Raw genomic sequence first — 26,582 nt, forward strand, 5'->3', positions numbered from 1 at the left:
AGGGGGACATGCAAGGAAAATAAAAAACAGCATTTTAGCTTGCACATGACTGGATGATAAAATCAGCAGAGCTTCCCCTCATTTCACATCTACCCCTTAGGCCGCGTACACACGCGCGGACTGTTCGCCCAACTTTGTCCGTCCAACAGTTTCGGCAAACAGTCCGCTCAAACTTAGCATGGACGGACATGGCCACACACGACGGACGAACAGTTTGCTGAAACCGTGCGCGATGACGTGAACGGCACGCACGACGGGACGAAAAATACGACGTCCTATACACTGCATTATAGCTTTCGGCGTGAAAATCCTTTCTGAGCATGCGCGCAACTTTGTTTGACGAACAAGCCTACACACGAGCGGACTGTTCGCTGAAACAAGGTTTCAGCGGACAGTTTTACGGAATTTCCGAAAAACCTTGTCCGTCAAACTGTCCGCTGAAACTGTCCGCTGAAAGCCCACACACGAGCGGACTGTCCGCCCAAACACTGTTCAGCGGACAAAGTTGGGCGAACAGTCCGCGCGTGTGTACGCGGCCTTAGATTTAGAGCGACTGCACTTCCAAGTGCACTTTCAGTGCACTTTCAATTGCACTTGCAGTGCAAAGTGGATTTGCCTTTCGTAAAAAACCCCCTTAGTTCCAAGAGTGCCTAGACTTTTCTACCTAAACCCTCTAACCCTACTTTGAGAGACTGCATTTCGTTTACTTTTCTTTGCAAATAAAAATCCCTTAAGTGGATCTGGTGTCAGTCTCTGCAGTTCTTGGGCCATCTACCTCAGGAAACCCCTAGACATACACAAGGTCAAGAAGGTAACGGTAAGCCCATTTAAATCAGCCACTCCTTCGGGGGTCAGTGCTACACCTTTATTTATTTAATTTACTTATATTTGGGCAGCGCTTTACATATACATTGTACATTCGCATAAGTCCCTACCCTCAAGGAGCTTACTTTGTTATCTGCCCTTTTATTAATAACCTTAATGTAATGAGTGAGATTGTGTAATGTGCAAGAGCATGCATGCAACATTACTCTGGCCTGGTGACGGGTCACTGAGGTCCCAAGTCATGTATTTTAGGCTATAGATGAGGTGTGCTTACTTCCTTAGCCTGGATGTCTGGTTGTTTTAGGCTTTTTGAGGAGTGCTGTGAAGTTTTTTTGTGCAGAGATGCGGGCAACCATGCCCTTGAATACAGTATTTACATAGTATACTATAATATACTCATTTTTGTTTAACCCTTTTATCACAGCAATGGGCATAAATGCATCAGCATGGCGAGTAGGCCTAAACACCCAGCCACCGTGTATATGTGCTGCTGAGGTCTGTCCCATTGGCTCCCTCAGAACTGTGACCGAGCTGTCGTGGACAGCTCACAGGCAACTATCAACCATTGGAAGCCGGTAGGAGAGGCTCCTGATGATGTCAGCACTTTGCCAATCACAGTGCTGCATGATCAGCAGCCCCTCTTGCTGGTCTTGAGTGCAGCAGCTCCCAGTAGAAAGGAGTTACTTTTTTTTTTGTACAGGTTTGTTTTTTGTTTACGGTAGACATTAGAGGTAGGTAGCAGTTAGATGTGCAAGCATAATCTGACCACCCAAATTTATTTCCCACAAATCCCTTTATAAATGCTCAGATTGCTGAAACATGCATATTTATGTCTATGTAGGCGAGAACACAGCCGGACACCTCTCATCAGCTTAGTGTGAGGTTAAAATAATAACAAATTATCCAACATGGACAATCAGTCTTCTGGGATGTCTGACGGGTTTGCTGGTGATCACATATGTCTAAATCAGACTGATTATTGATCATCTCACATCACTGGCTTCATTTATCTTTAAAATCAGTTATCCCACCTCAGAAAAGGTTCTGTTATGCCTTTCTGTTTTCTAATCAGTGGTCCCTTTTCTCTTCCTCACTAGTTTGGCTTTGTACAATCAGTTTTCTCTGTAGTACTAGTTCGTTTTTCTATTCCCTCCAGTCATTGCTCTCTTCCTCACTGATTACTCCTTTTATTCCCTTCAGTCATTGCTGTCCTGCTCACTAGTTAGTCCTCCTATTCCCTCCAATCTTTGCTCTCTTTCTCACTACTTAGTCCTCCTATTTCCTCCAGTCTTTGCTCTCTTCCTCACTAGATAGTCCTTCTATTTCCTCCAATCTTGGCGCACTTCCTCACTAGTTAATCCTCCTACTCTCTTCAGTCTTTGCTCTCTTCTTCACTACTTTGTAATTATATTCCCTCCAGTCTTTGCTCTCTCCTTCACTAGTTAGTCCTCCTAATCCCTCCAGTCTTTGCTCTCTTCCTCACTAGTTAGTCCTCCTATTTCCTCCAGTCTATTCTCTTCCTCACTAGTTAATCCTCCTATTCTATCCAGTCTTTGCTCTCTTCTTCACTAGTTTCTCATTCTTTTCCCTACAGTCTTTGCCCACTTCTTCACTAGTTAGTCCTTCTATTACCTCTGCTCATTGCTCTCTTCCTCACTAGTTTGTCATTCTATTCCCTACAGTCTTTGCTCTCTTCCTCATTAGTTAGTTTTCCTATTTCCTCCAGTCTTGGGGCTCTTTCTCACTAGTTAGTCCTCCTATTTCCTCCAATTTTGGCACTCTTCCTCACTAGTTAGTCTTCCTATTTCCTCCAGTCTTTGCTCTCTTCCTCACTAGTTAGTCCTCCTATTTCCTCCAGCATTTGCTTTCTTCCTCACTAGTTAATCCTTCTATTTTCTCCAGTCTTTGCTCTCTTCCTCACTGGTTAATCCTTCTATTTCCTCCAGTCTTTGCTCTCTTCCTCACTAGTTAGTCCTCCTATTCTATCCAGTCTTTTCTCTCTTCTTCACTAGTTTGTCATTCTTTTCCCTACAGTCTTTGCCCACTTCTTCACTAGTTAGTCCTTCTATTTCCTCCAATCTTGGCACTCTTCCTCACTAGTTAGTCTTCCTATTTCCTCCAGTCTTTGCTCTCTTCCTCACTAGTTAGTCCTCCTATTTCCTCCAGTCTTTGCTCTCTTCCTCACTAGTTAGTCCTCCTATTTCCTCCAGCATTTGCTTTCTTCCTCACTAGTTAATCCTTCTATTTTCTCCAGTCTTTGCTCTCTTCCTCACTGGTTAATCCTTCTATTTCCTCCAGTCTTTGCTCTCTTCCTCACTAGTTAGTCCTCCTATTCTATCCAGTCTTTTCTCTCTTCTTCACTAGTTTGTCATTCTTTTCCCTACAGTCTTTGCCCACTTCTTCACTAGTTAGTCCTTCTATTTCCTCCAATCTTGACACTCTTCCTCACTAGTTAATCCTCCTATTCTATCCAGTCTTTGCTCTCTTCTTCACTAGTTTGTCATTCTTTTCCCTACAGTCTTTGCCCACTTCTTCACTAGTTAGTCCTTCTATTACCTCTGCTCATTGCTCTCTTCCTCACTAGTTAGTCCTTGTATTACCTCTGCTCATTGCTCCCTTCCTCACTAGTTAGTCCTTCTATTGCCTCCAATCTTTGCTCTCTTCCTCACTAGTTAGTTCTTCTATTCCTTCTAGTCAGCTGTCTTTTCCTCACTAGTTAATCCTTCTTTTCTCTCCAGTCAGCTGTTTCTTCCTTTTTAGCTAGTCCTTTTATTCTCTCTGGTCAGTTTGTCTCTTCTTCACTAGTTATTCCTTTTATTCTGTCCATCTGTCTCTTCCAATTTATATATTTCATTCCCAGCACTCAGCGGTCTCTTTGTTACTAGTTAGTCCTTCTCCAGTCAGATGTCTCTTTTTCTTTAGTCCTTCTATTCTGTCCAGTAGTCTCATCCTCAGAATTCCATTCATTTTTTCCTTTGGTCAGTATTCTCTCCTCTCTCCCCACCTGTCTGTCTGTCTATGTGTCTGTCTCCAGACTCTCTCTCTCATGAGTTGTGTCTTTCTCTCCTCTGTCAGCGGTCTCTCCGTCTCTGGCGTGCGCCGTTCCACTCCCCAGGCAGCGCTGTCTCTTTCTCTTCTCACTCCTGGTTATTAACGCTCTTTTGATAGGCAATTATTTGGTGCTCTATATTTTTGCGACTCTCTCGTGCGAGACTCTGATTTATGAACATGTCTGAGAGTCTCTGCACCCCCTTCCACTTGCACAGCATCACTCTGTTAACCCTTCCTCTGCCAGATGCTCCCATCAAGTCTCTCAGTGCCTGTCTGAGCCCTGGTAGGCTTCATGGACATTTAGAGCAATGAGGTTTTATATGGACCCTGAAGTATCTAACTGCCCATGTTTGCCATTTTAGTAGGCTGATTAATAAAAGGCAGGATAGACAAAACAGTGTCATAGGGCAATTATCCATATTTAGGGTTTCTTTCTGTATACTGAATAATAAATTGGCAATAATTCCATACATTTCCCTGTTTTCCCTTTCTTATTTCCTCTCTGTATTTCTGACCCCCGTTATTATTGATGCAAAGACCACTAATTTGTAGTAACCACAAACAGCCAATCGGACAAACAATTTCTTTACCCTGACTGCACAAAGTTTCTAAAGCTGATTTCTGATTGGATAGAATGGGTTACAACACGTCACCAGTCATTTTGTAGCACGCTAAAAATAAAACAGAATGACCTTCATATAAAAACAATCAGTCAGCAAAGTGAGTAATCTAATACCAACCAATTAGAAATCACCTTTCCTTGTTTTGATTATCTTGAGCGTTTCAAAGTTGATTGGCTGCCAATTTTAACTGCAGATTATTGCTGTTTGCTCTATTCTAAACATCCTTTAGACTTTATGTATTAGGGCAAATAACCAATAATGCAATGCAAGAAGCGTCAGTGAAAAAAAAAAACAGTAGTCATCTATCCATCTATCCATCTATCCATGGTTCATGAGCTCTGAACTGGTAAAAGATGTAATGTTACTGGTTGCCAACGTTTATTGCACTTCATTGCCACTGCCCATCTTTATTTTCTATAGAAGTTTCGTACAATATCTATAAGGAATGCAAGGAGCCTCTTCATTGTGTGATGCATTATCCCGCTGTTTTATGAATGAATATATATAGTGAACAATTACCCAGCAAAAATGGTACAAAACATACCATACCATAGCATAGACGCAATGCCTGGGGCAGAATTTGATAGGGTAATAAGAAACGGATTGGTTGGGTTGTAGTCCCATATACACCTTCCCTACACGTTCTCTAAATTCACAATCTGTGTACTTCTCCTTCCCCCCCTCTCCCTCCTCCTCCGCTTTCTTTCCTCCCCTCCCTGTCTCTGTGGTATCCCTCTCTGACATAGCTCCAGACAGCTGTTAAACGACTTAATCTCTTAAAAATAGTTTTAATTTTCTGCCTCCTATTGATCGCCGGCTCCCAATTAATCAACCAAGTGGAGCAGTGAAGATGGGAGGTCCCAGTGTGCCCCCTAGGGCTGGTTGGGGGGCTGGCGGGTTCACCTATACACTTGTCTATAGAATAGACTATGAGTAACCTATGGAAGGTTACTTCATTAACCCCTGCCCTGCCATAGACCCCAGTATCACATTAACCCTTTGCTGCTGATTATAGACAGTGTTCTAACATATCTTACAATGTTTGTTTTTCAGGCTCTCGGCTCTGTCTATTTTATACACAGCTCTCTACGTACGGTTCAGATCTATGACTTTAAAGGTAAGGGATAGAGGCCAGCATTGCAAGTGTGCTGCACCATATATTTCCATTATTGTATGTAATAGGCAAACAGATTATAAATGAGGAAACTGGTATAACTACTGTGTAGTAGGTAGACAAGCATAGTCACTCTGTATACGTATAGTTTATGAAAGTTTTTTAATGAACTGGAAAACAGAATACAAGCAAGAACTTCTCATCCAGTTCAGTACCTGACCTTTCAAATTCCCACAGACGCACTTCAAAATCTTGTGAAAAGCCTTCCCTGAAGCCTGGAGGCTATTAGTCATAAAGGGAGGACAACGCCATATCAATAATAGTGATGGCCGAACGGTTCGCCCGGCGGTCGTTTCGCGGCGAATTTCCGACTTTCGCCGTCCGCGGGTTCGAACGCCTTTTTCCGTCGTTCGCCCCGGCGGACTTACGTGTTTAATGTATACAAGAACTTTAACCTTTCGTGACACGTTTATCATGTGTTACAGGACAACCAATTGAGACATGACAGCTCATGGACACTTGGACATTCCCCCTAACCTATAAATACACCCGATCCGGTGGCCATTTTACATTCTTTCTTCTGTCACTGTAGGGAAAGGATCCTGTGTGGAGTAGGGACAGAGAAAACGCTAGCTATTTGGTACACAAAAGTTCTTTTCAGGACTGGTATAGGTGTTAGGTCAGCAGCCTGAGTTTCTTTTGTCAGTTTAGATAAAGGGACAGAGCGCTGTATGCTGCTATTTTAGGGACAGCTCAGCCAGATTAGTCTTTCTTCATCATCATCATCATCATCATCATTAGCTGTTACTATCAGGTCCACAAAAGAGCTGTTCCAGCTAATCGTTCCAGCCTACTCTTTTTTGCCAATTTGTATAGGGACAGGCAGGAAGCAGTGTGTCAGGCAGTGAGGATAATTTTAAAGACTTGCTGTTACTATTAGTTCCACAAAGGTTCTTTTCAGGACTGGTATCAGTGGTACGGTAATAGGCTTGTACACGTATAATATTCTTTCTTCCAAATATAGAAAGAATATTATACTTGACTGCTGCCCTTCTGCTGCAGTCTGCTAATCATTCACAACTCACTTGTTCCACAAAGCTCTTTATCAGGACTGGTAACTTGGTCTGTCTAGGGTGCTACGGTACATAGGCTTGGGTGCGGTACAGTCTGCTGTTCTGTAAGGACCGCTATCGGTCCACAATACATAGGGTTGCCGTGCACTACTGCTGACCGCTGCCCTATACTGCAGCAGTCCTTCATTGGTATAGGGACTGACGTACAGTCTGCTAATCACTAACACACAACCTGCTTGGTCCACAAAAGTTCTTATAAGGACTGGTAACTTGGTATAGGGTGCTACGGTACATAGGCCTGAGTGCGTTACAGTCTGCTGTTCTGTAAGGACCGCTATCGGTCCACAATACATAGGGTTGCCGTGCACTACTGCTGACCGCTGCCCTATACTGCAGCAGTCCTTCAGCGGTATAGGGACTGACGCACAGTCTGCTAAACACTAACACACAACCTGCTTGGTCCACAAAAGTTTTTATAAGGACTGGTAACTTGGTATAGGGTGCTACGGTACATAGGCCTGAGTGCAGTACAGTCTGCTGTTCTGTAAGGACCGCTATCGGTCCACAATACATAGGGTTGCCGTGCACTACTGCTGACCGCTGCCCTATACTGCAGCAGTCCTTCATTGGTATAGGGACTGACGTACAGTCTGCTAATCACTAACACACAACCTGCTTGGTCCACAAAAGTTCTTATAAGGACTGGTAACTTGGTATAGGGTGCTACGGTACATAGGCCTGAGTGCGTTACAGTCTGCTGTTCTGTAAGGACCGCTATCGGTCCACAATACATAGGGTTGACGTGCACCACTGCTGACCGCTGCCCTATACTGCAGCAGTCCTTCAGCGGTATAGGGACTGACGTACAGTCTGCTAAACACTAATACACAACCTGCTTGGTCCACAAAAGTTCTTATAAGGACTGGTAACTTGGTATAGGGTGCTACGGTACATAGGCTTGAGTGCGGTACAGTCTGCTGTTCTGTAAGGACCGCTATCGGTCCACAATAGATAGGGTTGACGTGCACCACTGCTGACCGCTGCCCTATACTGCAGCAGTCCTTCAGCGGTATAGGGACTGACGCACAGTCTGCTAAACACTAACACACAACCTGCTTGGTCCACAAAAGTTTTTATAAGGACTGGTAACTTGGTATAGGGTGCTACGGTACATAGGCCTGAGTGCGTTACAGTCTGCTGTTCTGTAAGGACCGCTATCGGTCCACAATACATAGGGTTGCCGTGCACTACTGCTGACCGCTGCCCTATACTGCAGCAGTCCTTCATTGGTATAGGGACTGACGTACAGTCTGCTAATCACTAACACACAACCTGCTTGGTCCACAAAAGTTCTTATAAGGACTGGTAACTTGGTATAGGGTGCTACGGTACATAGGCCTGAGTGCGTTACAGTCTGCTGTTCTGTAAGGACCGCTATCGGTCCACAATACATAGGGTTGACGTGCACCACTGCTGACCGCTGCCCTATACTGCAGCAGTCCTTCAGCGGTATAGGGACTGACGTACAGTCTGCTAAACACTAATACACAACCTGCTTGGTCCACAAAAGTTCTTATAAGGACTGGTAACTTGGTATAGGGTGCTACGGTACATAGGCTTGAGTGCGGTACAGTCTGCTGTTCTGTAAGGACCGCTATCGGTCCACAATAGATAGGGTTGACGTGCACCACTGCTGACCGCTGCCCTATACTGCAGCAGTCCTTCAGCGGTATAGGGACTGACGCACAGTCTGCTAAACACTAACACACAACCTGCTTGGTCCACAAAAGTTTTTATAAGGACTGGTAACTTGGTATAGGGTGCTACGGTACATAGGCCTGAGTGCGTTACAGTCTGCTGTTCTGTAAGGACCGCTATCGGTCCACAATACATAGGGTTGCCGTGCACTACTGCTGACCGCTGCCCTATACTGCAGCAGTCCTTCATTGGTATAGGGACTGACGTACAGTCTGCTAATCACTAACACACAACCTGCTTGGTCCACAAAAGTTCTTATAAGGACTGGTAACTTGGTATAGGGTGCTACGGTACATAGGCCTGAGTGCGTTACAGTCTGCTGTTCTGTAAGGACCGCTATCGGTCCACAATACATAGGGTTGACGTGCACCACTGCTGACCGCTGCCCTATACTGCAGCAGTCCTTCAGCGGTATAGGGACTGACGTACAGTCTGCTAAACACTAATACACAACCTGCTTGGTCCACAAAAGTTCTTATAAGGACTGGTAACTTGGTATAGGGTGCTACGGTACATAGGCTTGAGTGCGGTACAGTCTGCTGTTCTGTAAGGACCGCTATCGGTCCACAATACATAGGGTTGCCGTGCACTACTGCTGACCGCTGCCCTATACTGCAGCAGTCCTTCATTGGTATAGGGACTGACGTACAGTCTGCTAATCACTAACACACAACCTGCTTGTTCCACAAAAGTTCTTATAAGGACTGGTAACTTGGTATAGGGTGCTACGGTACATAGGCTTGAGTGCGGTACAGTCTGCTGTTCTGTAAGGACCGCTATCGGTCCACAATAGATAGGGTTGACGTGCACCACTGCTGACCGCTGCCCTATACTGCAGCAGTCCTTCAGCGGTATAGGGACTGACGTACAGTCTGCTAAACACTAATACACAACCTGCTTGGTCCACAAAAGTTCTTATAAGGACTGGTAACTTGGTATAGGGTGCTACGGTACATAGGCTTGAGTGCGGTACAGTCTGCTGTTCTGTAAGGACCGCTATCGGTCCACAATAGATAGGGTTGACGTGCACCACTGCTGACCGCTGCCCTATACTGCAGCAGTCCTTCAGCGGTATAGGGACTGACGTACAGTCTGCTAAACACTAATACACAACCTGCTTGGTCCACAAAAGTTCTTATAAGGACTGGTAACTTGGTATAGGGTGCTACGGTACATAGGCTTGAGTGCGGTACAGTCTGCTGTTCTGTAAGGACCGCTATAGGTCCACAATAGATAGGGTTGACGTGCACCACTGCTGACCGCTCACCTATACTGCAGCAGTCCTTCAGCGGTATAGGGACTAAGAGTTTTGTCACAGGGTCATTTAAAAAATGACATGCAGAGGAAGAGGCAGGCCCTTCCGCAGGGGTGGTAGGGGTAGGGCAGGAGCAACAGGCTTGAGCCAAAGTGGGAAGTTGCAGAAGGTGCGTTCAATTACTTTAAAGGATGCACCAGACTTGGTTGAGTGGCTCGCTCAGCCTTACTCTTCTGCACCCTCCTCATCCTCTCGATCTGCACCCTCTTCTTCACTCTCTGCTATGTGCACCCCCAAAGACACTACCACCAACAACACGACCACCACCACCACCACCACATACCTTCCGCTTGAGTCACTGGAATTATTTTCCGATCCATATCAAGAGGACATTTCTGATGCGCAGCCACTCTTGGTATTGGATCAGGAAGAGGAGGTAGCAACAAGCGCTACTCAGCAGTCTGACGCCAGTACCCAGATCAGCCCAAGGAGGAGGTTGGTCCCCGGTGTTGCTGCCTACTCTACTTATAGCGGTGGGGAAGGTGACGTTGATGATGACGTGTCTAGTGATGTCACGTGGGTGCCCACAAGAGAGGAAGAGGAGGGGAGTTCAGAGGGAGATATGGACCAGCAGATAGGGAGGAGAAGCAGCAATGACTTACATTGCACAGCAGGGACAAAGCAGACTGCAAATGTATCAGGAGCGAGTCATCGACCATGTACGGTCACATCTGGCGCTCCCAGGACACCGGCACATGGCTCCGCAGTGTGGGCTTTTTTTAACGTGTCCGCTGCTGACAATAGCGTTGCCATCTGCAATCTTTGCAGTCAACGCGTTAGTCGCGGTAAGCCCAATACTCACCTAGGGACGACCGCCTTAAGAAGGCACATGAGCAGCCATCACCGAGCCCAGTGGGAGCAACGGAACACACAAAGCCACACTGCAGGCTCTCACCGTCCAGCCTCGTCTTCTACTTCTCCTTCTCCTCTCTCCTCACAATTGTCCTCCACTCCACCTTCCATCACGCCAAGCTCACATTTTTCTGCAAAAAGGCAGGCTTCCGTGGGCCTAATGTTTGAGCGTAAAAAAATGATGACGCCGGATAACCCTCTTGCCCAACGGTTGGCGGCTGGCTTGTCAGAACTCATAGCCCGCCAACTACTGCCATATAAACTGGTGGACTCGGAGGCCTTTCGCAAATTTGTGGCCATTGGAACACCACAATGGAAGGTCCCAGGAAGGAAGTATTTCTCAGAGAAGGGCATCCCAGAGCTATATGGCCATGTTCAGCGGCAAGTGAATGTATCTCTGGCACACAGTGTCGGTGCCAAGATACATCTGACCACAGACACGTGGTCTAGCAAACACGGGCAGGGAAGGTATATCAGTTTTACTGCCCACTGGGTGAACCTTCTGACGGCCGTCAAGCATGTAACCCGTGGCACCCGTGTAGATTTGGTTTTACCGCCACGGATTGCATGCAGGCCTGACTCTTCTTCTCCTCCTCCTACTCCATCCTCCTCCCTCTCCTCCTCAGCTGCCTCCTCCTTTTCCGCTGCTAGCGTCTCTTCCACTGCACCGCCCAAGCTCCCCAGAACCTATTCCACATGCCAGGTGAGACGTTGCCATGCCGTGCTGCGTCTGTTGTGCCTGGAAGCAAAGAGCCACACTGGCCCGGCACTCCTTTCAGCTTTGCGTTCACAGGCAGATGAGTGGCTAACACCGCTCAATTTGACAGTTGGTAAAGTGGTGTGTGACAACGGTGCCAATCTGCTTAGCGCATTGAAACAGGGCAAAATCACGCACGTGCCGTGCATGGCACACGTCTTAAACTTGGTCGTGCAGCGATTCCTTGTCAAATACCCTGGGGTCCAGGACATCTTGCGGCAGGCAAGGAAAATCTCGGCCCATTTCAGAAGATCTTACACGGCCATGGCTCGCCTTGCTGACATTCAGCGGCGACACCATCTGCCGGTCAGACGTCTTATTTGCGATTGCCCGACGCGATGGAACTCAACCTTCTATATGCTTGATAGGCTGCTCCAGCAGAAACGTGCAGTTAACGTCTACCTGTATGAACTCTGCGAAAGAAACGGTTCTGGGGAGCTGGGTTTTTTTTCACCGCGCCAGTGGCTGCTCATGCGCGACACATGCAGACTTCTGCGGCCATTTGAGGAGATCACCAAACTGGTCAGTCGCAGCCATGGCGCCATCAGTGACATGGTACCTTATGCCTTCTTTCTGGAGCGTGCATTGCGTCGTGTCATTGATCAGGCTGTGGAGGAGCAGGAGCGGGAAGATGAGGAAGTCGCAATGCTGGATGAATTCCCAGGGGGGGCTACTCTATCTGAGACAAGTCAACAACAGGAGTCTGATGAGGAGTCAGAGGAGGATGGTGCCGGGGCGGATGAGCAGGAGCAAGAAGAGCATGCTTTAAACCTTTCTGGGATCCCTGTTGTGCGAGGATGGGGAGAGGAGAATGAAGAGGACGACATTATCCTGGATGATGAGCAGGAGCCAGGCCACCACACCGCTTCCACTTTAGTGCAAATGGGGGCCTTCATGCTCCAGTGTTTTAATAGGGACCCCCGTATAAAAAGCATGAGGGTCAAGGACCAGTACTGGGTGGCAACGTACTTAGACCCCCGGTACAAACACAAAATGGCGGAAATGTTACCGCCGTCGCAGAGGGCTGTCAGAATGCAGCACTTCCAGGCCTTGCTTCGAGAAATGCTGCATTCTGCTTTTGCGTGCGCTGGCAGAGGAGCAATTCCCACTCCCAGAGAAGGATTTGCGGGTACCAATCCAACAGCGCCTGCAAGAAGAGGCCGGTTTGAAGATGTGTTGGTGACTTCGGATATGAGGTCATTCTTTCAGCCGACCCATCGACAGGTGTCATCCGGATCCAGCATCAGGGAACGCCTAGACCGTCAGGTGTCCGACTACATTGGGTTAACGGCCGATGTGGACGCTCTGAGGAGTGATGAACCCCTAGACTACTGGGTGGGCAGGCTTGACCTCTGGCCAGAGCTTGCCCAATTTGCAATCGAACTGTTGGCTTGCCCCTCATCCAGTGTCCTGTCCGAAAGGACGTTCAGCGCAGCAGGGGGGATTGTGACCGATAAGCGTACTCGCCTAGCTCACCACAGTGTTAACTACCTCACATTTCTAAAAATGAATGAGGCATGGATCTCGGAGGAATTCAACACATGTGATCAGTAGACCATGTATATGTCTATAAACAATTTTTGGAATCAAGCACACAGACCTTCTTAATTCATTTGGCTCACTTCCCTGACCCAAAAAAGCACACCGTACTATATGCCCCTACCCTCCTCTTTGAAGAGGTTGAGCGGTGTCATATTTCTACTGGGGCTGCTTATTATGAGGGGTTCCCACCATCCCTGTGCTGTGCTGACTTCCTCCTGGGTGTTCTTATTATGAGGGGCTCCCACCATCCCTGTGCTGTGCTGACTTCCTCCTGGGGGTTCTTATTATGAGGGGATCACACCATCCCTGTGCTGTGCTGACTTCCTCCTGGGGCTGCTTACGGTGCTGCTGTCAGCGCTGTATGTCACGGAGCTGCTGTCAGCGCTGTATGTCACGGAGCTGCTGTCAGCGCTGTATGTCACGGAGCTGCTGTCAGCGCTGTATGTCACGGAGCTGCTGTCAGCGCTGTATGTCACGGAGCTGCTGTCAGCGCTGTATGTCACGGAGCTGCTGTCAGCGCTGTATGTCACGGAGCTGCTGTCAGCGCTGTATGTCACGGAGCTGCTGTCAGCGCTGTATGTCACGGAGCTGCTGTCAGCGCTGTATGTCACGGAGCTGCTGTCAGCGCTGTATGTCACGGAGCTGCTGTCAGCGCTGTATGTCACGGAGCTGCTGTCAGCGCTGTATGTCACGGAGCTGCTGTCAGCGCTGTATGTCACGGTGCTGCTGTCAGCGCTGTATGTCACGGAGCTGCTGTCAGCGCTGTATGTCACGGAGCTGCTGTCAGCGCTGTATGTCACGGTGCTGCTGTCAGCGCTGTATGTCACGGAGCTGCTGTCAGCGCTGTATGTCACGGAGCTGCTGTCAGCGCTGTATGTCACGGAGCTGCTGTCAGCGCTGTATGTCACGGAGCTGCTGTCAGCGCTGTATGTCACGGAGCTGCTGTCAGCGCTGTATGTCACGGAGCTGCTGTCAGCGCTGTATGTCACGGAGCTGCTGTCAGCGCTGTATGTCACGGTGCTGCTGTCAGCGCTGTATGTCACGGAGCTGCTGTCAGCGCTGTATGTCACGGAGCTGCTGTCAGTGCTGTATGTCACGGAGCTGCTGTCAGCGCTGTATGTCACGGAGCTGCTGTCAGCGCTGTATGTCACGGAGCTGCTGTCAGCGCTGTATGTCACGGTGCTGCTGTCAGCGCTGTATGTCACGGAGCTGCTGTCAGCGCTGTATGTCACGGAGCTGCTGTCAGCGCTGTATGTCACGGAGCTGCTGTCAGCGCTGTATGTCACGGAGCTGCTGTCAGCGCTGTATGTCACGGAGCTGCTGTCAGCGCTGTATGTCACGGTGCTGCTGTCAGCGCTGTATGTCACGGAGCTGCTGTCAGCGCTGTATGTCACGGAGCTGCTGTCAGTGCTGTATGTCACGGAGCTGCTGTCAGCGCTGTATGTCACGGAGCTGCTGTCAGCGCTGTATGTCACGGAGCTGCTGTCAGCGCTGTATGTCACGGTGCTGCTGTCAGCGCTGTATGTCACGGAGCTGCTGTCAGCGCTGTATGTCACGGAGCTGCTGTCAGCGCTGTATGTCACGGAGCTGCTGTCAGCGCTGTATGTCACGGAGCTGCTGTCAGCGCTGTATGTCACGGAGCTGCTGTCAGCGCTGTATGTCACGGTGCTGATGTCAGTGCTCTGTATTACGGTGCTGCTGTCAGTGCTCTGTATCTCCTGCACCCTCTTGTTTGCCTACCCTGGTCCCTGACCTTCCCTCTCCTCCATTGCCTTCATTAGCTCCATAGTCCTGAATTGTCAGAACAATTTCCCAAATAAAAAAAAAATGCTTGTAGTTATCGATCCCAAATTCACCTCATACATGTATTATGCTATTGTCCAGGTGGTGGGACTACGTGCTACCCCCTAATAATTACCCCGTGGCCGCAAATTCGACCTAAAGGTTTGCGAAATTCGCCTCCCATTGAAGTCAATGGAGCCCGCGGCGAACGGTCGTTTTCGCGAACGTTTGTGTCCGTTCGCGTTTCGCGTTCGCGAAACGTCCCGTCGGAAGTTCGTCCATCACTAATCAATAACCACGGCTTTGGAATGGGATTTCCAACAAGCTCTTAAAGGTCAGGTGTCCACAAAGGTTTGCCTATATATTGTACCAACTGCTCCTTGTATATACAGTGGGGAAAATAATTATTTGATCCCCTGCAGATTTTGTAAGTTTGCTCACTTACAAATAAATGAAGGATCTATCATTTTTATCATGGGTGTATTTTAAATGATAGAGACAGAATATCAACCAGAAATCCAGAAAAAAAACGCATAAAACAAATGCTATAGATTAAGTTTCAGTTCAGTGAGTAAAATAAGTATTTGATCCCCACGTAAAACATGACTTACAGTACTTGGTGGAGAAACCCTTATTAGGAAGCAAGCACAGAGGTAAGACTTTTCTTGTAGTTGGTGACCAGGTTTGCACACATCTTAAGAGGGATTTTGGTCCACTCTTCTTTACAGATCTTCTTTAAATCCTTAAGGTTTCTTGGCTGTCTCTTGGCAACTCAAAGTTTCTACTCCATAAATTTCTATATGATTAATGCCACTCCATGACTTTAATGTGCTTCTTCTTAAGTCACTCCTTTGTTGCCTTCGCGGTATGTTTTGGGTCATTGTAATGCTGGCAGACCCATCCACTACTCATCTACAGTGTTCTGACTGAGGGAAGAGATTTCAAGATTTTACAATACATGGCCCCGTCCATTGGCCCCTCAATTCGGCAAAGTCGGCCTGTACCCTTAGCAGAGAAACTGCCCCAAAGAATATTGTTTCCACCTCCTTGCTTGACTGCAGGGTTTGTGTTGTTAGGGTCATAGTCAACATTTTTCTTCCTCCAAACACGTTGAGTCGAGTTAATACCAAAGAATTACATTTTGGTCTTATCTGACCACAGCACTCTCTCTCTCTCAATCCTTCTCTGAATTATTTAATGTTCTTTGCCATGACTGTACATTTGCCTTATTGAAGAGGGGGACTTGCTATGTTTGGAGGAAGAAAAATGTTGACTATGACCCTAAGAACACCATCCCTACAGTCAAGCACAGAGGTGGAAACATTATTGTTTGGGTCTGTTTCTCTGCTAAAGGTACATACCGACTTTGCCACATTGAGGGGCCAATGGACAGGGCCATGTATTGCATCTCTTGGATGAGAGCCTTCTCCCCTCAGCCACAACACTGAAGATGGGTCATGGATGGGTCTTTCAGCATGACAATGACCCAAAACACACCGCCAAGGCAACAAAGGAGTGTCTCAAGAAGAAGTTAAGGCCATGGAGTGGCCTAGCCAGTCTACAGACCTTAATCCTATAGAATATATATTTATGGAGGGAGCTGAAACTTCGAGTTGCCAAGTGATAGCCAAGACCTTAGAGATTTAGAGAAGATCTGTAAACTAGAGCGGACCAAAATCCCTCCTGAGGTGTGTACAAAACCTGGTCACTAACTACAAGAAACTTCTTACCTCTGTGCTTGCCAACAAGGGTTTCTTCACCAAGCACCAAGTACTAAGTCATGTTTTGCTTGACGATCAAACAATTATTTCTATCACTGAGTTGAAACTCAATTTATAACATTTGTATCATGTGCTTTTTCTGTATTTTTGGTTGATATTCTCTCTTTATCATTTAAAATACATCTATGATAAAAATTATAGACCCTTCATTTCTTTGTAAGTGGGCAAACTTACAGAATCTGAAGGGGTTCAAATAATTATTTTCCCCACTGTATGTGAAGAGTGGCATTATGGTCTCTATGTATCAATGGGGCTGACTCCCCTATCCTAATTATTATAGCAAGACTGGCTTTGCCACTGTTTACTTTGGAATACTTTCAAAACTAATATCTCCTGTGTGCAAGTCTTAAAGAAAGGTTCTTTTACCCCCTGTGCAAACTTTTAGTGTGGCATCCCATCATCCATAGAAAAAAATTCTTGCTTGCTCCAATTTTCGGCTTACTTCTATGCTTTGTAAAAGTCTCTCACCACCTTCAGAGCTTGCCATCATTGGGGAGGCTGAGCACATATCTCTGTTAAACCTTCCCCCCCACCTGTAGGGAAAAGCAATTTTTTTTCAGGGCTCCCCAGTACGGTGTCTTTGTTGAACCTCAGCAAAGAAAAAAAGTGAAAAGTGGATGACCACGCTCAAATATGTAGAAGATTGCAAGAGTTTATTAGGAACAATCCATCAAAACAGACATATACACAGCACTTTCAGAAAAGGAACAGTGCTAACACTGATATGTTTTGCTCTAAATACGCTTAGCCGTAGATATGACTAAGCAATTGTAGCATGAAACGCGTCAACGTCAAAGCTGTTCCTTTCCTGAAAGTGCTGTGTATGTGTCTCTTTTGATGAATTACTAAAACCAAGCAATAATTCTCACATCTGATAGTTTCGTTAGCATCATATCTGCTGTAACTCCATAACCTAACATACTAGCCCCAGCATTTAAGAATACAACACTTGCAAAGTACACAAAAAAAGTTCATGTTGGAACAATGTTCAGCATTTTCCTTCCTTATCCTTCCCCTTTGTAGCATTTGATTTACTACTGAGGAAGTCGGAAATAAAAGTTTTGCTTATTTTTCTAATGTTCTATAAAATTCTGAAAATAAAGCAACTGATTGGCTGTCACTGTGGGCTACTACATAAAATGTCTTCACCTTTCTCCTTCTTTCCCTTTCAGACAAGAACTTTATCTCTCTGTCTGGACAGACCATTTGTATGGGCTCTCTTGAAGACTGCCACATTGTGCATAAGGAGAGATTCCCACAGGACTTCTGGCCCGGGGTAATGAACTGCCTACCAATGTCAAGACAAATATGTTGATGCTCAAAGGGAATGTGTGCTTTATCCATGACAAAGTAACTGGTTCACTATAATTGAAACCTCCCAAAAAAACTGTACCTACTTTCCTTTCAGTTCCTCTCCCTGGACTTGTGGCTCACACAAGGTTGTCATATGGGTTAGTCATATGCTTCCCCATACTCAAAAGTACTGGGTATTTCCTTCGCCTCCTGGTGCTGAACAGAGCAGATGGGGAATGAAAGAAAAATACTAAATTCGATTTTTTTTTTAAATAAATAAAGTTAAAAAGACGTAATACCTGCTTTGTGAATACATATTTCACAGAACACACCCTCCTTTGCTTTTCTAGCAATTCCACACCGGCGCTATTAGTTTCTCACTGCTCCAGGTACTTTCTTAGAAAGCCACACACTGACAAGTCACCTGTGCATGCACGTTCCCAAGCCAGGCTGTGTGCGTCCATAGACAAAGACAGCGCCGGTAAAGCACGCCCACGCTCCATCCTCAAAGAAGTTTGATTGACAGCAGCAGGAGCTGGAGCCAGTGACTGTGATGGAGCATGAAACAGGAGTAGGGCAATTGCTTAAGGACAGGGGGGCTAGGATAGTGGGGTGTTTCTCTTACGTTCACTGACTGACACAGCTCCTTTATTCTTGACCATTGGGTTGTTATGCCACCTTCAGGAGAGGACTAGGCAGAACATGTTAACATGTACAAAAAACAGAACTTTCTAGTTCCGCCCAAGGGGCAGTCCCTTCAGTAACAACCCCCCAGCCTGCTTCCTGCAGGCTCAGTTTTTTCTGCCTAGTGAAGGAGAAGGACCTAGGAACCCTGCGGGCTCATCGGTCCGTGGATTTTTTCTGCAGAAGTTTGCCATTTACGCAAGATTAAGATCCTGTGATCTGCTATCAACACCCGCCTGGGTGACATGCAGGATACCCTTATTCTTGTAGTCTCCCCAGCCTGGCCTGCGAGCATGTGGAGACCAGAGCTCCATGCTGTGTCAGCCACGACATGCCCCCCATGCTCCAGGGGCGGCTGGTGGGCGTAATGCTCCGGGGCACACATATGACCGATCGGAGAGTGGGTCTGTGATGGAATATTCCCCAGCTCGTCAGGACTGGTAAGTACAGCTCTCCCTGCCTCGGTGGGGCTGAGTAGATGGGCATTCCCTGGGAGGTCGATTCGGGGGTCCCTATCCTTTAGTTTGGGTACAGTGTTGCATGACCGTGCAATTGTCATTTAAGTGCAACAACACTGAAAGCTGAAAATTGGCCTGGGCAGGAAGGGGGTAAAAGTGCCCAATAGGCAAGTGGTTAATTAAGTAGTGCTCAGCTTTAGCAAACTTATAACTAAAGTCCATCTAAGGCTAGGTTCTCACATGTCGGACTGCATATCAGACAGGAGTCCGGTGTGATTTTGTTCACTGGTTTAGGTGCGGTTTTAGGTGGGAATTTTTACTTGAATTCGCACCCAAAGTGGACCCAAAATCGCACAGGACCCTTTTTAGATATGGACTGCGGCTGCCCCAGACGTGTGTGCTGGCTCCATTGAAAGCCAGTCCGATTCACGTTATACATTTGATTCGCATATATGGAAACCGAGCCTAATAATATTTTTAAATGATGCAATTATTTACATCTTGTGCAAGATCAGAGCATCATGTAGCTTTACTAAGGCATACCAGAAGTAGTGCATAACTTGCCACCATAGACCACTACGGCCTACCTGCCACTAACCACTAAAATGATAGGACCGACACACTTTTTGGAGTACAAATTGGCCATAGTGGCCATTTATTAACAATAAACAACACATCAACATTCCGTTGAACAGAAATATAATAACAGTAATGATAATGACCAGGGTTGCCCATGCTTGGAGGCACCAACGAACCAACAACAAATTTGTATCAGTGGAATCACTTAAAGGTCCTCTGCCGCATAACACTGGCTCGAGGACAATACCAAATTTCCGCTGACACCTCCAATTCCCATTAACCCACCATTAACTAGGATTACACAGAGGACGCCATACCATAGATGGGTTCTTACTCTGATGTTACACAGTAAAATGTGGATGTCTCCAAGGACCCCAACCACCATGCCAGGACAACCCCCAACAAGTCCACCATCCACAGGGTGGGAGAGTGGAAAGTTTACCTAAGAGTACTCACAGACCCTGCGTCCCCTCCTCAACATATTTGCTGCCCCTCCCTATACATTCTTCCATCAATCCAGGTATGTGCCCCTCCCTTCTCCTGAACCCTTGATCATGCTTTTTATTTTAACCCTCCGACTCCTGTACTCCCCTGCTAGCCCAGTCATGCCAGCCTTTTGCCCATTTTCTTTTTTTCTTTGGGCCTATCTTTCTCATGGTTCTGTGCCCCCAGCCTTGACATGCCTCAGAAGAGAATGGCCACATACAGAACATATTTATGCACATACATTGATACTATGGAAATAAGAATGATAAAATAGTAGGTTATATTTATATGGCCATCTTAGATACATGGTGCTTGGAGTATTTGTATAATTGTCCTTATTTCTCCTGCAGTTTGCCTGGACTCGCAAGGGATTCATGAGGACACGTTGGCTAGTCCACAACCGGTATGTATGGCACAGTCCCCTGGTAATGGCTTTGTCACATGCTTTTCTAACACATGCAGCTAATAACAGCCAAGTGTTCCATATCACAAGGCAATGTGATTCTGTTGTGTGATGGCAATTGCTGTGATAAATGTGTTTGTATTTGACTCATATCTCCAGTAATGAGCAACCCTTGATCCCAGCACTTCCCTGAGGCTTGATCCACTACAGACATGTCACCCTGCTGCTAAACATGAGTCAATGTTTTCCCTGTAGTGATACCATGCAGTCTTATATAAGGTCTGGGTTACAGTCGTGGGCAACATGCTAGATTTCACTTGCCTCCCACTAGGACCCAGCACATTAAATAAAAAACATTTATTTAAAAAAATCTAATTTGGTCTTTTAAATTCTATGGTCTTCTCCGGTAGTATTGTAAAAGACCAATTTAGTTACATTTGCTCAGCACCAGTCTATGGAAATAATCTTACTATGTTGGCAATTGCTCCATTATTGTTAGGATATATCCCTATCTATTCAGGTCAGCTACATAACTGTATTTTCTTATGTTTTAGGATGTTTGATCTTGTGAACCTCCACCTGTTCCATGACGCTTCAAATCTTGTCTCATCGGACTGCTCTCCCTCTGTATATAGCTCCAACCGTAGGAGAGCCTTGACCTATGTACTCACTAGGTAACATATAGCTTAAAAAAATAAAGTGTCTGAAAACAGAACTGGCCTTGATGCTCATTGATGATGATTACATGATTATGTTACTGCTGTAAAGCAGAGTTCCACCCAAAAATGGAACTTCCGCTTTGAGGGAGGTGACCCCCTGACATGCCACATTTGGCATGCCTTTTTTGGGGGGGGAGGGGATACCCTCTTTTCAGAGGGTCCCAGCTCCCACTTCCTCCCGGTGCACCGTGGCACTGGAAGGGAGATCACCTCTCCCCCCTCCCTCTCGGCAATCATCTGGGACACGTCACAGATCCCAGATGATTGCCCGGCCAGTCACGACACGTGGCTCGTACATGCGCAGAGGGTGCCCGGCTGTGAAGCCACAGCCGGGTGTCCACAGTTACAATGTCGGCACCGCAAGGAGGGGGATACGAGCGGGGGGCACCGCTGGACCCTGGTACAGGTAAGTGTCCGACTATTAAAAGACAGCAGCTGCAGTATTTGTAGCTGCTGATTTTAAATTTTTTTTTTTTTCTTAAGCAGAACTCCACTTTAAGCACACTGTGATCAGGCCTACAGATGAATGATGTCCAAAGATCCTCCTCTATAAGCTATTTCACCAATGTCACCGAGAAAGAAATCACATGTGATCACAGTGTTTGTTAAAGCGGGAGTCCGCCGTTTTTTTTTTTTTTTAAAGCCAGCAGCTAAAAATACTGCAGCTGCTGACTTTTAAAATAATGACACTTACCCGCCCAGCGCGCCCGCGATGTCGGCACCCGAAGCCGATCTCTCGATCGTCTCTCGGATGCTGCCACCGCTATCTTGGGTATGGGAATTAGGAAGTGGAACCTTGCGGCTTCATTTCCCGGTTCCCTACTGCGCATGCGTGAGTCCTGAAAGGTGCCAATTGTGGCGCCGGAGGGGGGGAGGGTTCCAATGAGCGGAAGCTCCACTTTAGGGTGGACCTCCGCTTTAAAGTGTTACTAAACCCACAAAATCAGTCTATATATGCAGTAAAGCATGCTTGGTATACTCACTGTAGAACCTAAGGGGTTAATTCTTAGCATTGTGTAAAAAGGCTGTTTGATGCTTTCTTCTCTGATCCTCCCCTTCTTCCTCAGTCCTCAATCCATCTCCTGATAGTACAGAGCCTTGGAGTCACTCTGCACATGCTCAGTTTGGTGTGCATTGCTAGAGAGGTTTTTTTGGGGGGGGAGGGGGTGTATGTGATCAGCACAGGGCCAATCAACACTGGCCACACAGAGGGTCAGGGGTCCTGCAGCCTCATAGACTAGTCAGAGGAGAATGAAACCTCCTCCTACAAGCTTTAACCAGACACCGATAGAAGTCACAAGACTGTTATATACTGCTGATGATAAAGGGTATTTAGCACTTTATATTTATTAAAATAATTGCATTTCCGTGTTCTGTCTACTGTGGAAGATATAGTAAATGCAGGGTCCTGTGTTTAGTAACACTTTAAGTCTACATGGAGGAGTTTGAATTGTAATCATTTTTTTTTTTCATTTAAAGCATGCCACATGCTTATGATTGTGGGGAGCCTAAATCTCACAAATATCAGGTCTCAGTGATGCCTCAGTAACTGGGAGGGCAGGACTGTTTTTGGTGTGAAACTGTTGGCTCTAAAGACTTATGTAAATTTTGCAGCTCACCTAAAGCTACATTTGCTCGGGCATTTAGCCACAGGGTAAATCTCAGCTGTGAGTGAACGCTGGCTGTGCGAACAGACACAAATAGCTGCGGCCCCCAACAGCCTGTCGTTAGAGTGTCGGGGCTTATCAGCCGCTGCTATCTGCACACTAACTGTCAAACCCAATTTGCACCTTGGCTATACACCCATGTGAATGTAGCCTAAATGTCCCTGTTGTTACACAGGATTTGATTTACCAAAACCTGAGAGTGCAAAATCTGGTCCAGCTGTGCATAGTAAGCTTTGACAAAAAAAATGTAAGCTACGTTTCTATGCAGAGCTGCACCCGTTTTGGTAAATCAACCCCACAGTGTCCTTACAACCAGAAGTAACACTCCCTCTGCTTGACCCCTAAGCACTATAACACATTCTTATTGAAGATTTCCCATCTTCTCATCTTGATAACGGTAGAATTTTCCATTTCTAATCTTGTTTGAGCCTGATAAAAATTGTTCATCAGAACAAATAGAAAGGGGGAATTTTCCCAAAAAGGACATGGACAACCATTTACAACCTATCAGAAGTTCTAACCCTTCCCTATTACAGCATATCCAAATTTAAAAAATAATAATAATATACTTTACCACATAATCCCTATCCCCTAAACTTTCCCCTGTTACTTATCTATTAAATCACCCCCAAAATGGTATCTTCTTCCTAAAACCTAACTTTAACTAACTTAAAACTTAAACATACCCCTTAATCCTTGATGTTAAAATCAGCCTAACCCCCAAGTCCTGGTTTTAAACAAAACCTTAAACAAAGCTGGTGTACATTCATAAATCATACCAGCTGTCACAAAGTCTTTTTTAATTTAAGGAAAAAGCTACCCAAACATGTATGAGTATGCGAGCATGGGTAGCGATCTGTCATTTCGGTCACCCATTGGATCACTTACGCGTTTCAACCATGCACATGCGCAGCCTCTCTTTTGAGATTTTCTGTTATGTACCATCTATCATGATTGTGGCAGGCCTTGATCTGCATTCTTGCAGAGCAGTAGTGTTACTCATGTCATCTTTTGCATTTTTCACATGTGTAGAAAACAGACCAGATGACTGACATTACTGGCTGGAGGACTCAATCTACAGCTAAGGGAGAGGCACGTGAGGGTGGGACCTCAAAATTAATTAAAATGAGAGGAGATTGAATGGTCCAGTATGATTGGATTTTGGTGACCAATAATCTTGAGCTACAAGCCCATTCATTGTAAATCGTTTATACATCTTACAATGCCGCACATCTTGACAATTCCTGTGTTGATCGTGCCCTTCTGCTGAAAAATGGCTAAAGTTTAATGCTGCGTACACACAATCGAACATTCCGAAAACAAAACCGTGGATTTTTTCTGAAGGGTGTTGGCTCAAACTTGTCTTGCATACACACGGTCACACAAATGTTGCTGGAAATTCCAAACATCAAGAACGTGAGGATGTAAGAGACGTACGACGAACCGAGAAAAATGAACTTCAATAGCCAGTGCGGCTCTTCTGCTTGATTCCGAGCATGCATGGAATTTTTGTGTGTCGGAATTGTGTACACACGCTTGTACTTGTTGTCAGAAAATTTGAGAACCAGCTCTCAAACATTTGTTGTCGGAAATTCCGGCAGCAAATGTCCGATGGAGCATACACACGGTCGGATTTTCCAACAACAATCTCACATCGAACATTTGTTGTTGGGAATTCTGACCGTGTGTACGCAGCATTACTGGTTTAGTGGTGGGAACTCAAGTCTAAACAAAACCATTTTTACAGTTTTTAATGTCCATGAATGGACTAATCTGTTCCCGTTTTTAAAGTTTTAAATGCTGGTTACATGAAATTTATATGGTTTCCTAAACATAACACCCTGAATAATTTATCTGCGACAATGTTGTTCAATTTAAATACAAATATTGCTTTAATTGATGTTTTATTGTGGAGGAAGCCAACAAGACGCATGTGATAACTTTTCTTCTACGTCTCAGGGAGGCACAGTGGTGTAGTGGTTAGCACTCTCACCTAGCAGTAAAAAGGGTCGCTGGTTTGAATCCCAACCACGACACTACCTGCCTGGAGTTTGCATGTTCTCTCTGTGCCTCCGTGAGTTTCCTCCGGGTACTCCGGTTTCCTCCCACACTCCAAAGACACACAGGTAGGTTAATTGGCTTCTGTCCCAAATTGGCCCTAGTATATGAATGGGGACCTTGGATTGTGGGCTCCTTGAGGGTACGGACCAATGTGAGTGTGCAATGTACAGGGATAGGGACAATTGTAGACACACACTCAGGTTGAACTGGATGGACTGGTGTCTTTATTCAACCTTACTAACTATATAACTATGTAACTATGTCTCTCCTCTGTTCATGGCTTCAATTTTATTTCATTTCCTTCTCAGGTTACAGGATGGCTGCAATGTACCATTTTTCCTGTTTGGAGATTTTAATTTCCGTTTGAATTTAAAAAGCCTAATCCAGGTGTGTTTATGACATTGTATATTGTATTTCTGTATACTGTGTTCTGTGTGGGAAAATCAACTGTTTGTGTTTTATGTTGGTTTCTGCAGGCTCAAGGCTGGTCCCCAAGTTTCACGGGAGAAAAAAGCAAACAAACTGTCCTATATGAACAAGATGGAGAGGTAAGTCCCACTAACTCTGATAGACTGACACTGTTTTATGCAATTACCATTTTACTAACAAAGTCCTACATCTGTCCAACGTTCTGCTACAAGCCATGCTGATCTCATCAACTTGAATCTGTACTTTACTGGACTATGTATACAAGATAACATCTTTGTTGTTGCACTCTGCTTCCTTTTCTTTCCCTATTCCACTCTGTTCATAAGTTGTTTTCTTTACAAATTAAAGATTTAAAGGTTAAAGCGGGAGTCCGCCGTTTTTTTTTTTTTTAAAGCCAGCAGCTACAAATACTGCAGCTGCTGACTTTTAAAATAATGACACTTACCCGCCCAGTGCGCCCGCGATGTCGGCACCCGAAGCCGATCTCTCGATCGTCTCTCGGGGTGCTGCCGCCGCCATCTTGGGTATGGGAATCAGGAAGTGGAGCCTTGTGGCTTCATTTCCCGGTTCCCTACTGTGCATGCGCGAGTCACGCTGCGCAATAAGGTTGGTCCCCGCTGTCTCTGGGATCCGTGTGTTTCCCAGCAGACAGCGGGGGACCTTCAGAAAGGGGCGTAGATTCTGCGGAAAGGGGCGTAGCTTCTGCAGATATCTATGCCGGAAGTGGGTGCAGATACCTGTACTGTACAGGTACCTGCACCCCCTCCCCCCTGAAAGGTGCCAGTTGTGGCGCCGGAGGGGGGGAGGGTTCCAATGAGCGGAAGCTCCACTTTAGGGTGGAGCTCCGCTTTAAGTGAAGGAAAGTAGCCAAATCCACATTTTAAATTGATATATGTTTGCTGTTTTACCTGCTAAATGTTTTTTATTTCTGTTCAGCCAGTCTTCTGATGTACACACCTTTTGCTAAACTCTTGTCAGCAATTGCCGATATACATTGTCAACACTTGCTGTAGAGTGCACTAGTATATTGCAAAAGATCGGTTGTATGGACATCTTTATACCAGGGGTGCCCAACCAGTGGCCCGGGGGCCACATGTGGCCCGCGGACCCCTCCGATGGGGCCCACGACCTCCTGCTCTGGGATAGAATAGAAAGAATACTGTCATTAAAGGTCAGTTTATTAATATAATCATAGTGTATATATGGGCATATCTTTTCTGCAGTGGTTACTGGGCTGCTTTTAAACTGATCCGTAGGTGCAGAGCAATTACCTGCACTGAGCCATAGACTTCTATTATTACCTGCGAGTTTGGTGAGCTTTCTGAAAGTG

General features: G+C 46.1%; 1 protein-coding gene across 11 annotated transcripts in view; it reads left to right on the top strand.

Annotated features, from left to right (window-relative positions):
- Window positions 1–26,582, top strand: part of LOC143960901 (inositol polyphosphate-5-phosphatase A-like) — a 107,039-nt gene that overhangs the window by 54,714 nt on the left and 25,743 nt on the right. For all 11 annotated transcript variants that reach the window (XM_077469893.1, XM_077469899.1, XM_077469903.1 and 8 more), the window contains 6 exons: window positions 5,553–5,616; window positions 17,646–17,749; window positions 20,324–20,376; window positions 20,931–21,050; window positions 25,132–25,210; window positions 25,300–25,371. In XM_077469893.1, coding sequence (XP_077326019.1) covers window positions 5,553–5,616; window positions 17,646–17,749; window positions 20,324–20,376; window positions 20,931–21,050; window positions 25,132–25,210; window positions 25,300–25,371 — 492 coding nt within the window. The remainder of the gene's footprint in view (window positions 1–5,552; window positions 5,617–17,645; window positions 17,750–20,323; window positions 20,377–20,930; window positions 21,051–25,131; window positions 25,211–25,299; window positions 25,372–26,582) is intronic.

The sequence above is a fragment of the Lithobates pipiens genome, unplaced genomic scaffold, assembly GCF_037356315.1.
Source record: "Lithobates pipiens isolate NorthernLeopardFrog02 unplaced genomic scaffold, aLitPip1_a1.2 Scaffold_8, whole genome shotgun sequence".
In the NCBI taxonomy this organism is placed as follows: Eukaryota; Metazoa; Chordata; class Amphibia; order Anura; family Ranidae; genus Lithobates; species Lithobates pipiens.